Here is a 15,701-nt window from a genome sequence, read left to right on the forward strand (position 1 = left end):
GGAGATAATGCTGATATAGTAGAGATCCATGGATGGAGGAGGGGATGCTGATATTGTTTTGATCTATTGGTGGAGGAGGGGATGCTTATATGGTAGTGATCAATGGATGGAGGAGGGGATGCTGATATGGTAATGATCTATTGATGGAGGAGGGGATGCTGATATGGTAGTGATCAATGGATGGAGGAGATGATGCTGATATAGTAGAGATCCATGGATGGAGGAGGGGATGCTGATATGGTAGTGATCAATGGATAGAGAAGGGGATGTGGATATAGTAGGGATCAATGGATGGAGGAGGGGATGCTGATATGGTAGTGATCAATGGATGGAGAAGGGGATGCTGATATGGTAATGATCTATTGATGGAGGAGGTGATGCTGATATAGTAGTGATCTATTGGTGGAGGAGGGGATGCTGATATGGTTTTGATCTATTGGTGGAGGAGGGGATGCTGATATGGTAGTGATCAATGGATGGAGAAGGGGATGTGGATATAGTAGTGATCAATGGATGGAGAAGGGGATGTGGATATAATAGTGATCAATGGATGGAGAAGGGGATGTGGATATAGTAGTGATCAATGGATGGAGGAGGGGATGCTGATATGGTAATGATCTATTGATGGAGGAGATGATGCTGATACGGTAGTGATCAATGGATGGAGGAGGGGATGTTGATATAGTAGTGATCAATGGATGGAGGAGGAGATGCCAAAGAAGGAAGCAGTATGTGGTGTATTGGTGGTCCTCATTGGGGGGGAGGGGGGAAGAGATGACGCTGAGGATGAGGAAGGAGAGCAGTCTGTCATTGGTACCTATAGGGGGAGGGATAAGGAGATGATGCTGGAGGAGGATGAAGGCAGAGCACAGAGGGAGGGGGAAGGGCTCTGCACAGAGGATGCAGTGACAGCTGCACAGAGGATCCAAATCCACCTAAAAGCCATTTCCTGAATAGAAATCCCATTCTATTGTAGGGGCACCATGGCCAGCCAGTCACAGGGCATCCAGCAGCTGCTGCAGGCAGAGAAGAGAGCCGCTGAGAGGGTGGCAGAGGCCAGGAAACGTAAGATTGGGGTCTCTGTGTGTGTCTGGGGGGGTGATGAGAGGGATGGATGTTCCCGTAGAACTGATCACTTCTTCCATCTCTAGGCAAAGCTCGCCGTCTGAAGCAGGCGAAGGAGGAGGCGCAGGGCGAGATCGAACAATATCGCCTGGAGAGGGAGAGGGAGTTCCAGGCTCAGCAACGCATGGTGTGTACATCCCAAATTAGGGGGGAAAAAGAAATATATATATTTATTTATAGCATTTTGTGTATATATGTCAGATACTAGGGGTCTTGTGACTCTCTATGGCCCAATGGCAGCCAAGACTCACAAGTGAAATGGCCATATTGGGTTCTATGAAATGAAAATCAGATTTCTATGTAGCATAGAAAGATATCGTCATTGTGAGATCTCACGGTCTTCCGAGGACCTGTCCTGTATGGGGGGTATAAAGAGGACCTGTCATGTATGGGGGTATAATAAGGACCTGTCATGTATGGGGGGGGGGGGGGGGGGGTAAAAAGAGGACCTGCCATGTATGGGAGTATAAGGAGGACCTGCCATGTATGGGGGTTTAAAGAGGACCTGTCATGTATGGGGGGGGGGGGGGGGGGGGTATAAAGAGGACCTGTCATGTATGGGGGTATAAAGAGGACCTGCCATGTATGGGGGTATAAAGAGGACCTGCCATGTATGGGGGTATAAAGAGGACCTGCCATGTATGGTTGTATAAACAGGACCTGTCATGTATGGTTGTATAAACAGGACCTGTCATGTATGGGGGTATAAAGAGGACCTGTCATGTATGGTTGTATAAACAGGACCTGTCATGTATGGGGGTATAAAGAGGACCTGTCATGTATGGTTGTATAAACAGGACCTGTCATGTATGGGGGTATAAAGAGGACCTGTCATGTATGGGGGGTATAAAGAGGACCTGCCATGTATGGGGGTATGCAGAGGACCTGCCATGTATGGGGGTATAAAGAGGACCTGTCATGTATGGTTGTATAAACAGGACCTGTCATGTATGGGGGGTATAAAGAGGACCTGTCATGTATGGAGGTATAAAGAGGACTTGTCAGTTATGGGAGTATAAAGAGGACCTGTCATGTATGGGGGTATAAAGAGGACCTGTCAGGTATGGAGGTATAAAGAGGACCTGCCATGTATGGGGGTATAAAGAGGACCTGCCATGTATGGGGGTATAAAGAGGACCTGCCATGTATGGGGGTATAAAGAGGACCTGTCATGTATGGGGGTATACCATGTATGGGGGTATAAAGAGGACCTGCCATGTATGGTTTTATAATCAGGACCTGTCATGTATGGTTGTATAAACAGGACCTGTCATGTATGGGGGTATAAAGAGGACCTGTCATGTATGGGGGTATAAAGAGGACCTGTCATGTATGGTTGTATAAAGAGGACCTGTCATGTATGGGGGTATAAAGAGGACCTGTCATGTATGGTGTTATAAAGAGGACCTGCCATGTATGGGGGTATAAAGAGGACCTGTCATGTATGGGGGTATAAAGAGGACCTGCCATGTATGGGGGTATAAAGAGGACCTGCCATGTATGGTTGTATAATCAGGACCTGTCATGAATGGTTGTATAAACAGGACCTGTCATGTATGGAGGTATAAAGAGGACCTGTCATGTATGGGGGTATAAAGAGGACCTGTCATGTATGGGGGTATAAAGAGGACCTGTCATGTATGGGGGTATAAAGCGGACCTGTCATGTATGGGAATATAAAGGGGACTGAGCTCCCACATATCACTGATACAATTAAATCCAAAAGAAAGAATGAGGCACCTGTACTCTTGCTCTTGATATTGATATTTATCTTTCCAACACATAGAACACATCTCTTCTTTTGTATTTTTATTTGTAATACCATGTATGTATGCATGTATGTATGCACCTTACATCAGCATTGGTGTCTTTCTGCAAACAACCACATTTGATCATTGGAACATGCATATAATAAATGTATATAATAAATAAAATCCCCCATAGTGACTAATCAGTTTTCACTTTACCAGATCAGATCAGTGAAAAATCACTGCATTGCTCACATTGTTTTATTAAAGCTGAACTCCAGGTATAATTTTGGTTGCATGTTTACATTGGTCCAGCCTAGCACAATGTAATTACGTATATACAGACCGGCCTGTACATGTGCATTCTTGGGCAGGGGGATCTTGCGGGCGCTGCAGGATTTCAGTGCTTCACGGCATAGTGTGTTACCAATTATTTTCTTGGTGACTATGGTCCCAGTGGCCTTGAGATCATTGACAAGATTCTTCCATGTAGTTACGGGCTGTTTTCTTTTTTTTTTTAACTGTTATTTTTATTGTAGGCCTTGGGCACCCAGGGTGACCTGTCCTCCGAGGTGGAGGCACGGACCCGCAAGACATTGCAGATGGTTCAGACCAGTCATGGAAAGAATAAGGAAGTTGTGCTGAGAAGACTGCTAACCTTGGTGTGTGACGTGAAGGCAGAACTCCACCCCAACTATCGTTTCACCAACTACTGAGTGTCCCTGCCCCCCCCCCCCTCACCTACGCCCTTCGTGTGCGCATGCTCACAGGTGTGCTACAGGAGGAGAATGGTGTTGGAATGCTTAATTTATGGCTATTACACTTCCTCTGTTGCTGTTGTCAATTAGTGAGGCAAGCCCAAATGAAATAAAGATGAAACATGTGAATACAGGCATACCCCACTTATAAGTACGCAATGGGGCTTATTTACTAAAGCTAGAAAGTCCAAAATCAGGCTCACTTCTGCATAGAAACCAATGAGCTTCTAGCCCCAGCTTGTTCAATTAAGCTTTGGTAATAACCCCTGGAAGCTCATTGGTTTCTATGAAGAAGTGAGCCTGATTTTGGACTTTCTAGCTTTAGTAAATAAGCCCCATTGTGTACTTAATAGTGGGGTATGCCTGTATGTGGCAATGTGTGCAATATATCACATCAATGGGAAATATTACCAAAAAGAACTAAACAAATAAAAGAAGCTAGAAAAATAAGTTATTTCCATCAAATGTATTATATATATAAGCAAACTTTATTATATCCCAACACATGTACAATTGTGACACTGTAAGTGGCATTAAAAGATCGTCTATAAAACAATAAATATAAATGCATTGAAAATATTTAGAGTACGTGAATTACATTCATTTTATTGTACAAAAATAACAAATATAATTTGTTCCCAAAATCGGTATTGATACAAGAAATTTTTAACAAAAGGGCCTGAAAACTCCCGCAGCAACAAAAAATGTTCAAAAACTCCACAAAAGATTAAAAAAAATGAAAATTTTATATAAATAAATAATATCAAAAAAATACCACAATGGTTTCTAAAATTGTATCCAACAATTTCGATTTTTTTTCCCTAAAAAGCTATGATAAGTCGTGGCTACGAAGGTATAATGAAGAGTTCCTTTGTACCGGTCACTTGCTTGTTGTGCAGGTTTAGCAAGGATCACAATCTTAGAGCCTCAAAAAAGGTATTGTGTTAGATAAAAAAAATAATTAACCATTAAAGGGATTGTAAAGGCTTGTGTTTTTTCACCTTAATGCATCCTATGATTAAGGCTCTCTCTCTGCCCGGGGTTCTTGGCTCTTAATTGGATAGATTGATAGCAGCGCAGCCATTGGCTCCCGCTGCTGTCAATCAAATCCAATGACACGGACGCCAGGGGGCACGGTCGAGTCCTGCATTCGGCGTCTATGGACGCTGAATGCTGGACCTTGGGATTGCGCCCGCAAGGTAACCCCCCTGGGAGACCTCTTCTCCCAGGGCAGTGATGGCAAAGCTTGGCACCCCAGATGTTTTGGAACTACATTTCCTATGATGCTTAACTACACTGCAGAGTGCATGAGCATCATGGGAAATGTAGTTCCAAAACATCTGGGGTGCCAAGGTTTGCCATCACTGTCCTAGGGGGTTATCTGATGTGGGGAGGAGCCGCAAGAGACGCCGAGGGACCCCAGAAAGAGCAGGTTCGAGGCCACTCTGTGCAAAACGAGCTGTACAGTGGAGGTAAGTATAACATGTTTTTTTTTTTTAAAAGGAACATTTAAAAGGAACATTTAAAAGGAACATTTAAAAGGAACACAATTTAAAAGGAACATTTAGTGTCACTTTAAGGCACATTTGCATAACACAAATAAAGGGGTTGCTTTACTAAAACGGGAGAGTGCAAAATCTGTTGCAGCTCTGCATGATAGCCAATCGGCTTCTAACTAAACAGCTAGATTAATTAAGCTTAGACACAAAAACCTGGAAGCTGATTGGTTTCTATGCAGAGCTGCACCGGATTTATTAACTGAACCCCAAAAGATACTTGAGTAAGGTGCATATACGTCAATCAATAAAAATACACTGAAAAAAAGATATTACATCAATGTGCAAAAATAGTTAAAGCTTATTTATGGGCAAATCCCTTTCTTTGGTTTTGGCAAGAGCGGGGAAGATTTAAAGTGGTATTTAACCCAAAAGCAAACATTTATTATATTGCAGGGAACCAATTCTTAGATGTGATGGCTGCATAGATTTTCTTTTTTAGGCTTTCCTTCTTCTATTTTCATCTAGTGATCCAGCCAGCAAGACTATTATTTTTCAGAAGCTTAAAGTGTTACTAAACCCACAACAGTAAAATCAGTCTGTATATGCAGTGAAGCATGCTTGTTATACTCACTGTGAAACCAAAGGGGTTATTCCTCCTCATTGTGTAAAAAGGTTGCTTCATCGTGTATGCACAGATCCTCTTCTTTTTCCACTGAATACGGATAAGACAGAGCCTTTGGAGTCAGGCTGCACATGCTCAGTTTGGTGTGTATTGCTAGAGAGTTTTTTTTTCTTGGGAGGGTGCATTTGATCAGCACAGGGCCAATCAGCACTGTCCAAACAGAGGTTTAGGGGTCCTGGATCCTGATAGGAGAGCTCAATGCAGTATGAAAACTTCTAATATACTGTAAGCTTTACCAGGAACTGATAGAAGTTACCAGACTGCTATATATTGCTGATGAGAAAAGGTATTTAGCAGTTTATATTTACTAAAATAATTGCATTACCATGTTCTGTGTACTGTGGGAGATCAGATATAGCGAATGAAGGCTCCTGGGTTTAGTAACACTTTAAGTTCTCCTGCAGAATGTATCAGTTTACATGGATGAGACAAACCATTTAACACTGGCAGGGGTGGTTAATGATCAGCTTTTATTTATTTAGTCCTGTAAAACATTTATCCCAAAAGATAAAAAACTGTTTGCTGTAACGGATTATAAAGTGTGAGTTGGAGTTTGGCTTTAGTTTGTTAGTGTATTGAAATTTTCTAATACATTTAACACTCCCCTCTCCCCAGACAGACAATGCTGCTGTCTGCTGTGCCTCCTGTTCTTATTCATACAGAGTTGTGTCTCACTAATAGAGAATGTGTGTTACTGGCCAGATCACCAGGTGAAAACAGAGGAAAAAAAAGCTAAAGAAATAAAAACCAAGGCAGCCACCACATCTAATGATTGGTAAGCTGCAACATAATACATTTTTGGTTTTGGGTTTAATACCGCTTCAAAGGGTATGCCAAGCAGGAATCTTTTTCCAGTTTTGGATGGACTATAGAAGGATTAGAACCCCCAGGTTTTACTGCTATTTAGGGACCCATTGGAGAGATTTACACCCATTTCCTGTCCTGTCCTGAAAACAATTTTTTACCAGACATGAAGTAAAGGAAAATCTTCAACAGGGAATCAGACAAATATAAAATCTGACTTGGGTTCCAATGATGCTAATCAGAACCATTCTTATTTCAGTAAAAATCGGAAAAAGAGTTCTAATCTCCCCCCCCCCCCCCATTCCAAAACTAGAAAACAATGTTTTTGCTATATATATATATATATATATATATATATATATATATATATATATATATATATATATATATATATATATATATATATATATATATATATATATATATATATATATATATATTATGGCAGAGCTCCAGCCAAAAATAAGATAGGAATAGTGCATTAAAAGATCAAAGATCAAATAAGAAAACCAGCTTTTGCTGCAATATTCAGCTTCAATCCAGAGATCCCCTGCAGTAAATTTTTTTTGCCACAGGATGTCCCTGGTCTGTTGGCCAGCATCATTCAACTGGCTTCCTCTGAGCCCCATCATCCCGGACCTGCCCTTGGTCAGTAAAAGGACAGCGGAGGGGGAAGCTGCACAGATATCTCTGTTCCGCTGCTCTCTCCTGCTATCAACATGCTACTGAGCATATGAATGGATTGGCCCCTTGTACTGCTTCTTCATATTCCAGCTCAGCTGTACAGGGACTGCGAGAGGCTGATGCCAGATCCAATGCAGGTACTTACATTGCTTGCTTTTGATGAAGTATTAATTATTACAGAACTGCATTAATTTGTGTCTTATGTATACCTAGAGTTCAGGATTTGCGAGCTCCACCTATGCAATTGGCTGGACTGCCCCACGTACATATAATGCGGCAGGGCGGCCCTTAAACACGAAATCATGTACTGGTTTGTGATTTTTTGAAAGGGCTCTGTGGCGCGCCGCCAGAGCTCCGCTCCAGCTGTGATTTGACACAGCGGGAGCCAATCAGTGGGTCTGGCGGTTGTTCACAGGTGAGGCAGAACGGCAGTCTGCCTATATAAACTAGGCAGACTGCTGTTCTGTGAGGGAGGAAAATGGCGATCTTGTGTTTCTGCTAAGCAAAAACACAGATCTCTGTTTTCCTCCAGTCACAGCATTCCCCCACACAGTTAGAAAGCACTCCCTATGAGCACACTTAACCCTTTGATCGCCCCTGATGTTAACCCCTTCCCTGCCAGTGTCATTTGTACAGTGACCAAAATAAAAATAAAAAACTGCAAGGTGATGGCATAATGTGCTAGTATGCATTGCATACTACGCGGTAAAGTCACCGCTAAGAGGGCTGACATGTTTCCCTGTCTGTCTTCAGTGTTCACGAGCTCCGGCTATGTGATTGGCCAGAGCCACAATTATGTCAGTCCCGCGATTGTGTACGGGAGCCACCATTTCTGGCACATGCTCTGTAAGCCAGACCTTCAGAATGCATGCGCCGATGATGTCATTGTCTGCATACACTCTGAATATCTCCTAAACGGTGCAGGTTTAGGGGATATTCACAGTACCTACAGTTAGGCCTTATTACAGGCTTACCTATAGGTACAAGTAGTACAGCATTTACTACCATTTTAATGTGAGTTATCACATTTTTAATAAACTGCCCACTAGATTGCGATTTTTCCCTTTCTTTACACAAACAAACACAGGAGCGAAGGGGGAAATCGCATGTGACTCAGACATGAATCGCAACTTACTCTTTGCAGTGCGATTTGCGCCTTTTTTTTGGTATTGACGCAAATTGCACCGCAAAGTATTGGTATTGGCGAGTACTTGACCGAAAATATTGGTACTTGTACTCGCCCATAGAAAAACGGCATTGGTGCATCCCTACACCAGATGGTTATAATGAACACAGGTCCTCCCATACAGGAATCAGTATGCAAAAAGATATGGAACTACCAGCTTTTTTCTTCAAAGGAGAACAAGGTAGGAATCTGCTACCAATTTTGGTAAAATCCTCGCAATGAACAATAATCAACCAAAGGGGATTGTTTTTTTGTGATTTTATCAAAAGTGGAGTTACACTTTAAATCTCCCTAATCTCTTTTATTCTTTAAGCCTAGGTTCACATTGAAATGGATAAGAAGTAGTTCTGGACATCCGCACGCCGAAAAAAATTGCCTTTTATTCAAAATACAGGATCAAAAATACATGCCACAGCAGAATGGACAGAAGAGCTGACGCGTTTCACCATAGCAAACAGTGCTTAATAGGTTTAGATTGAAGTGATTTGGCATGCGATTTGACATGTCTAATGTTATAGCTATTGTCGGGAATGGCACTGTCCAAATCGGTGCGGCGCCGACTTTGCATCGATGCACCGATTCTCAAAGGTAGTTCCTGTACTACTTTTGGCGACTTCGGGGGGTGATTTGTATAGACATCTGTACAGCTGAACTCGCACGATTTCTAACTCGCTCCAATGTGAACCTAGGCTTAATCACTGGATCTTCAGATTAGATCTCCATGATGATATAAATGACACACTTACCTGCAGCTCTGTATTTATTACTAAAACATTATCTTTTTTAATGCAAGCAGTTTAAGTGCCTACATTTGACCTGGTGTCCTTGTAAAGCAGCACTCAGACTAGGAGAGAGAGGGGCAGAACAGAAAGTCCACGAGGAGTGCTATATTGAGCAGATGAGTAACATGATAATAGGAATTGAGTAGAAGGATGAGCTCATCAATCTTCCGCTGTCCTTTCACTGCCTAATCAGCAGGGTAGGGGAGATGACAACACCGTGGGTAAGATTTACTAAAACTGGTGCACATAGAATCTGGTGCAGCTGTGCATAATAACCAATCAGCTTGTTGAATTAGGCTTTGACAATAAAACCTGGAAGCTAATCAGTTACTATGCACAGTGACAGTTGCACCAGATTCTGCATGCACCTGTTTTAGTAAATCGCCCCCCTTTCAGAGTTTAGAGTTTAAAATGGAATTAAACTTAAAAAAGAAATACAATCACAGGTTGGATTTTTTTTTATAACAGATGAAATCTTATTGGTCCCTTCTGTCATAAATCTTTCTCCCTGCCTGTCAGCGTGTTGGTGTTCACTGAGTCATTCATGCGCAGCTCAGCATACATTTATGGCACGGCTCTGTGCCATGAAAATGTGAATCTCACATGCATCATCGTGGCCCTGCCAACCATGTTGCAGAGGAGTCAGAACCTGGCAAGAAGACCAGGAGAAGACAGCAGTGCCATAAGCGTGTGCAAGGGGTGTGCCGGGTGTGCCGGGTGTGCCTGGGCACACTCTAATCACCCTGTGTGGCCTAGATTCCCCCTGATATTTTCCTAAAGCCCGCCAACAGGGCTCCTAAAAATAATAATAAAAAATAATAACAAAAGTAAAATACAAAAAATTTAAAACTACTGAGACCATCCACTTCTCTATTAATGTCGTCCATGTTTTAATACATTTGGACTGCGCATCCTAATGCAATAGGCTGTGTACACCTATGGACAGTGCCCATGATTGACGGGAGCGCTGACAGCACAGCACTGGAGGGGATCGCTAGCCAGGTAAGTCTGCCATAATGTGCTAATATGCTGTGCATACTAGCGCATTGTGGCGATAAGCTCCTGGGGCCCACTTAAAAAAAATGAAATTGGTGCAATACTCAACTACTTCCAACTGTAACAAAAAAATGGTGCAACTTTCCTTGGCTGTGCAGTGGGGCCGGGCTGTATAAATGGCAGGATTGGATGGACAGCAATGCAAATCCTTTGGCAGGTAAACAGCTCCCAAATACAGCATATATGCCATCGGTTTATTTCACTGTCTGGACTTCCGTTTTAAGCAACACTACATTTGTAAACTTCACTTTAGGCAAAAACTTCTTGTAAACTATAAAAGATTTTCCTTTAGTTTAGAGCAACTTCCAGTGGCAGCTGGTGATGTACTTTTTGAGGAGGAGGCGGCAAACAAACCACCCCCCAACCCCCCCCCCCCCCAACTTGGTTGGTTGGTCACCAGCCCTGCACTTACCCCATCTAGGTCGTGGGCAGCACTTCCTCTGGGTGGCGTCTCCTTTTCCTGGTGCTGCACGGCAGCTTTCCCTGCGCCTCCTCCTTCTCTGCAGGCCAATAAGATTGCTTCTCCTCTCTGCCAATCGGGAAATGGGTCTCAGGACCTGCTTCCTAATTGGCCGGGAGGTGAATCAGGAAGCTAATAGTGAGTATTAATTCCCTATTGTTACACAACTAGGTGGACTCGGGGCACAGTGCTCTGCACCCCGAACCCACCTTTTTTTAAAGCTTATTAGAACCTCTGGCTCTAATTACGTGCTTAAAAAAAAAATCCCTTTGGAATCCATGTGTCTGGTGCCCCGCATGTAGATTAGGGGGCCAGAAGAATGGATTGGGGGGCAGCGCCCGTGGGCCCTGCATTATATCCTGCCACAGGCAACCGCAATGAAAAGCAAAATCCAATTGTTTGTTACAAGTTATTCGATTTTGAGACAAGGCATTTGTGTCTGATTGGTAATCATTTGGGGCAAAAATTCAACCTGCCCTTAGAAATGCATTGGCCAGCACAAACCGATACCTTTATCATAAGAAAAGTGTTGTGGTTGCCCATTAGCAACCAATCAGAATCTATTAGGCTTAAAGTAGAACTCCAATCAAAACCCTTTCTAGTTTTATACCCAAATCCAAAGGGTCCTTATGGGTATATGATCTTGTCACTTAGACCCCTTTCACACTGAGGCCCTTCTAAGCTTTTCAGGCACTTTTGAAGAGCTTTCCATTCATTTCAATGGACAGGGGCGTTTTTGCACCACCCTGCCAGCGCACTGCCCCAGTGTCAAAGCATTCGTTGATTTTAATTGAAATCGTTTTTCGTGAGCTTTTCAGGGAATTTTTTTTAGCGTGAAAGCGCCTCAGTGTGAAAGGGGTCTTAGTTGTCATGAATCACCTTCATCTGTCTGAGTTATACCCTTAATTTTGAATATAATTTTTTTGCCCAGACCAGTTTATGAAATTTCAACCACAATCTGTTGTCCCAGCAATACTCTGGTGACAGTACCTTCTGTGGCAACTTTTCCAAGGCAAAATATCTGTTGAGATGGCTTTCGTCATGCCACACTGCCTCTATATTGTGCTCCTTGTCCCTTAAGATGCCCTTCAGACAGCTGGAGGTAAGGTTAAAGAGACGTGACGGCGTGCCGCCAAAGACGGCAGCGTGATAATAAAATTGCCCCTTCCCTGGAGGTATGTATGCTGCAGATCGAGGGTCCCTTTCATAGGTGAAGTCTTCTTTGTTGGACAAGTAGTAGCCAGAGTGTAGCTGAGCCACCAGCTCACCAAGAGCCTCGGGGCCATAATTGGAAGTGAATATCTGCAAATATAGAAATGATATCAATCAATAATTGTGATGGATTCTGACCAAGGTCTCAATTATTCGTGTCTGAAATGATGGTCTGTACTGGGGATGCACTGATTACCAAGCATTTGAGCTAGTATCGCTACTTGCCCAAATGCTCCCGATATTGAAGCCGATACTTTGCGGTGTAGAAAATGCATGGGCGCGAATTGCACTGCAAAGACGCCTACAATTTGAACAGGAATGTGGTCCGAATCACATGCGATTTCCCCTGCCGTTCCTGTGTGTATTTACAGCCGTGGCCAAAAGTTTTGAGAATGACCCACATAATACTTTTCACAGTCTGCTGCTTCAGTGTTTTTAGATCTTTGTGTCAGATGTTACTATTATATACTGAAGTATAATTACAAGCATTTGATAAGTGTCAAAGGCTTTTATTGACAGTGACATTAAGTTTATGCAAAGAGTCAATATTTGTAGTGTTGGCCCTTCTTTTTCAAGATTTCTGCAATTCGCCCAGACATGCTGTCAATCAACTTCTGGGCCACATCCTGACTGATGACAGCCCATTCTTGAATAATCAATGCTTGGAGTTTGTCAGAATTTGTGGGGGGGGTTTCTGTTCATTCGCCTCTTGAGGATTGACCACAAGTTCTCAATGGGATTAAGGTCTGGAGAGTTTCCTGGCCATGGACTCAACATTTGTATATTTAGTTCCCCAAGCCACTTAGTTATCACTTTTACCTTATGACAAGGTGCTCCATTATGCTGGAAAAGGCATTGTTCCTCACCAAACTGTTCTTGGATGGTTGGGAGAAGTTGCTCTTGGAGGATGTTTTTGTATTATTCTTTAGTCATGGCTGTGTTCTTAGGCAAAATTGTGAGTGAGCCCTCTCCCTTGGCAGAGAAGCAACCCCACACAAGATTGGTCTCAGGATGCTTTACTGTTGGCATGACACCGGACTGATAGTAGCCCTCTCCTTTTCTTCTCCGGACAAGGTTTTTTCTAGATGCCCCAAACAATTGGAAAGGGGATTCAGCAGAGAAAATGACTTTACCCCAGTCCTCAGCAGTCCAATCCTTGTACCTTTTGCAGAATATCCGACTGATCCTGATGTTTTTCCTGGAGAGAAGTGGCTTCTTTGATGCCCTTCCTGACACCAGGCCATCCTCCAAAACTCTTCTCCTCACTGTGGGTGCAGATGTACCCACACCTGACTGCTGCCATTCCTGAACAAGCTTTGCATTGGGGGTGCCCCGATCCCGCAGCTGAATCAACTGTAGGAGACGGTCCTGGTGATTGCTGGACTTTCTGGGGCGCCCTGAAGTCTTCTTCACAAATGCAGTGGAAATTATTTTTATGGGATTAACATCATTTTCATGGCAATTCATTTGATCACTCTTCATAACATTCTGGAGTATATGCAAATTGCCATCATAAAAACGGAGGCAGCCGACTTTGAGAAAATGAATATTTGTGTCATTATCAAAACTTTTGGCCACGGCTGTATAGAAAGGGATTCAAGCGCCATCTAGTGGGCAGTTTAAAAAAATGTTAGAACTCACCTACTCTCTGACAAAAAAACAGAATTGGTGCAACCCTAGTCTGTACTATGGAAAGTAACCAGTTGAAACTTTCAGTTTTTAGATACAGATTTGTGAACCTCTGTCCATCATTACATTTGAGACACTCTGACTCTCTAAGATGCTCTTTTTATACCCAGTCATGTTACTGACCTGTTGCCAATGAACCTAAATAGTTGCAAAATCCTCTTCTGGCTGGGTTCACATATGACCAAGCAGCAGCTCACAGCAGGAGTCCGGTGTGTCCTTGTTCACCATTTCAGGTCCAATTTCAGCCCAGATTTTTGGCTAAATTCGGACCTGAAACAAACCAAAAGATGCACAGGACTACAGGACTACTGTGCAAATCGCATAGGAGCCACTGTGGAGATATGTGAACTGGCTCCATAGAGAGCCGGTTACAATCTCCTGCTGTGCAAATTGGATGCGGAGGAACCCGTATCCAATTCGCACTAGTGTGATCCCAGCCTCCAGCTCTTCCTTGTTAGTACCACTTTTTTGAGACATGTTGCTGCCATCGATTTCAAAATGACCTTTTTTTTTTCTTAACCACTTAAGCTCCGGAAGGTTTTACCCCCTTCATGACCAGGCAATTTTTTGCTATTTGGCACTGCGCCACTTTAACTGGCAATTGCGCGGTCATGCAACGCTATACATAAATGAAATTTATGTCATTTGTTCTCACAAATAGAGCTTTCTTTTCATTCTCATTAGTGGGTTTTTATTAAATAAATGAAAAAAGACCAAACATTTAGAAAAAAAAATACAATATTATTCTACTTTCTGCTATAAAACATATCCATTAAAAAAAATCTAATGTCTTCATAAATTTAGAAAAAAATGTATTCCGCTACATGTCTTAGTTAAAAAAAATCCCAATAAGTTTATATTAATTGGTTTGTGTGAAGGTTATAGGGTTGATTTACTAAAGGCAAGTGCAGTTGCTCCAGAGCTTAGTAAATTAGGCAAATCTTTACTTTGCAATGAATACCCAATCACATGCAAGGAAAAAAAAACTGCATTTTTGTTTGCACATAATTGGATGATGGAAGTCAGCTGAGCTTTTGCTCATTTACTCAGCTCTGGAACAACTGCACTTTGCAAAGTCCACAGTCTATTTGCCTTTAGTAAATCAAGCCCATTGTGTCTAAAAACTATGATATGCAGTGTATATATTGGATTTTTTTTTTATATACTAGTAATGGTGGTGATCAGCATCTTATAGTGGGATTGTGTGAATGCGGCAAGCAATCTGACACTAATTGACACTGAGTGGGAACTGGCACTGACATCCCCAGTGACACTAATACAGTGATCAGTAACGATAATATTCACTGTCACTGTACTAAGGACACTGTAAAGGGGTTAATATCTAGGGGTAATCAAATGAACTGTGTACCTAAAACACAGCTACATTGCTGCTCTCTGTACAGAGCCCATGTTGTTACTAAACACAGGGGGGCTCTGTACTGTGATTCGCTAAGCCAATCAACAGGTCCCAGTCCTAAATTATTGGCTAGGACCTGCTGACCAACTTTTGCCCAACAGTTCCCGGAAATGCTGTATCACGTACATGTATGTGATCCAGCACAGCAGTGCCGCTGGACTGCAATAAAAAGGCTGTGAGCAGCCCTTAAGTGGTTAAAATGGTTAATTTTCTCAGTTTAAACATTTGATGTGTTTTCTATTTTCTATTGTGAATAAAATACGGGTTTATGAGATTTGCAGATCATTGCATTTAGTTTTTATGTAGATTTTACACAGTATTCCAACTTTTTTGGAACTGGGGTTGTAGATAGGGGAATCTACCCAGCAGTGACACAGACAAAAGTAAGTACATGACAGGGGTTGTAACTCCACATCAATTCCAGAACAAAAAATGAAAATATCTCCAAATATTCATTTAGGGGCTTAAGGGCGCAGCCCTCCCTATCCATGCTTCCGGCCCCCTAATGCCGGACACATGGATTCCAATTGGGGGGGGGGGGTTTAAGCATGTGATTTTGGCTTCAAAAATGAATGGGCTCGGGGCGCAGTTGTGTGATA

General features: G+C 42.6%; 2 protein-coding genes across 2 annotated transcripts in view; one reads left to right on the forward strand and one right to left on the reverse strand.

Annotated features, from left to right (window-relative positions):
- The first annotated feature begins 849 nt into the window (after positions 1–849).
- ATP6V1G2 (ATPase H+ transporting V1 subunit G2) lies at positions 850–4,210 on the forward strand. The gene is made up of 3 exons (XM_077483219.1): positions 850–1,065; positions 1,152–1,252; positions 3,413–4,210. The coding sequence occupies exons 1-3, from the start codon at positions 984–986 to the stop codon at positions 3,587–3,589; spliced, it is 360 nt and encodes a 119-aa protein (XP_077339345.1). The 5' UTR covers positions 850–983; the 3' UTR covers positions 3,590–4,210.
- A 6,477-nt stretch (positions 4,211–10,687) lies between these two features.
- LOC143983486 (N-acetyllactosaminide alpha-1,3-galactosyltransferase-like) overlaps positions 10,688–15,701 on the reverse strand; it is a 149,416-nt gene continuing 144,402 nt past the window's right edge. The window contains exon 6 of the mRNA XM_077483232.1: positions 10,688–12,086. Coding sequence (XP_077339358.1) covers positions 11,679–12,086 — 408 coding nt within the window. The 3' untranslated portion in view covers positions 10,688–11,678. The remainder of the gene's footprint in view (positions 12,087–15,701) is intronic.

The sequence above is a fragment of the Lithobates pipiens genome, unplaced genomic scaffold, assembly GCF_037356315.1.
Source record: "Lithobates pipiens isolate NorthernLeopardFrog02 unplaced genomic scaffold, aLitPip1_a1.2 Scaffold_1, whole genome shotgun sequence".
Classification (NCBI taxonomy): Eukaryota; Metazoa; Chordata; class Amphibia; order Anura; family Ranidae; genus Lithobates; species Lithobates pipiens.

What these genes read in the sequence shown, in the direction of transcription:
- ATP6V1G2 (XM_077483219.1), top strand. Translation starts at nt 984, where the DNA reads ATGGCCAGCCAGTCACAGGGCATCCAGCAGCTGCTGCAGGCAGAGAAG. An exon ending in GGTGGCAGAGGCCAGGAAAC is followed by an intron (nt 1,066 to 1,151) that starts GTAAGATTGGGG and finishes TTCCATCTCTAG; the next exon opens with GCAAAGCTCGCCGTCTGAAG. An exon ending in TCCAGGCTCAGCAACGCATG is followed by an intron (nt 1,253 to 3,412) that starts GTGTGTACATCC and finishes TTTTTATTGTAG; the next exon opens with GCCTTGGGCACCCAGGGTGA.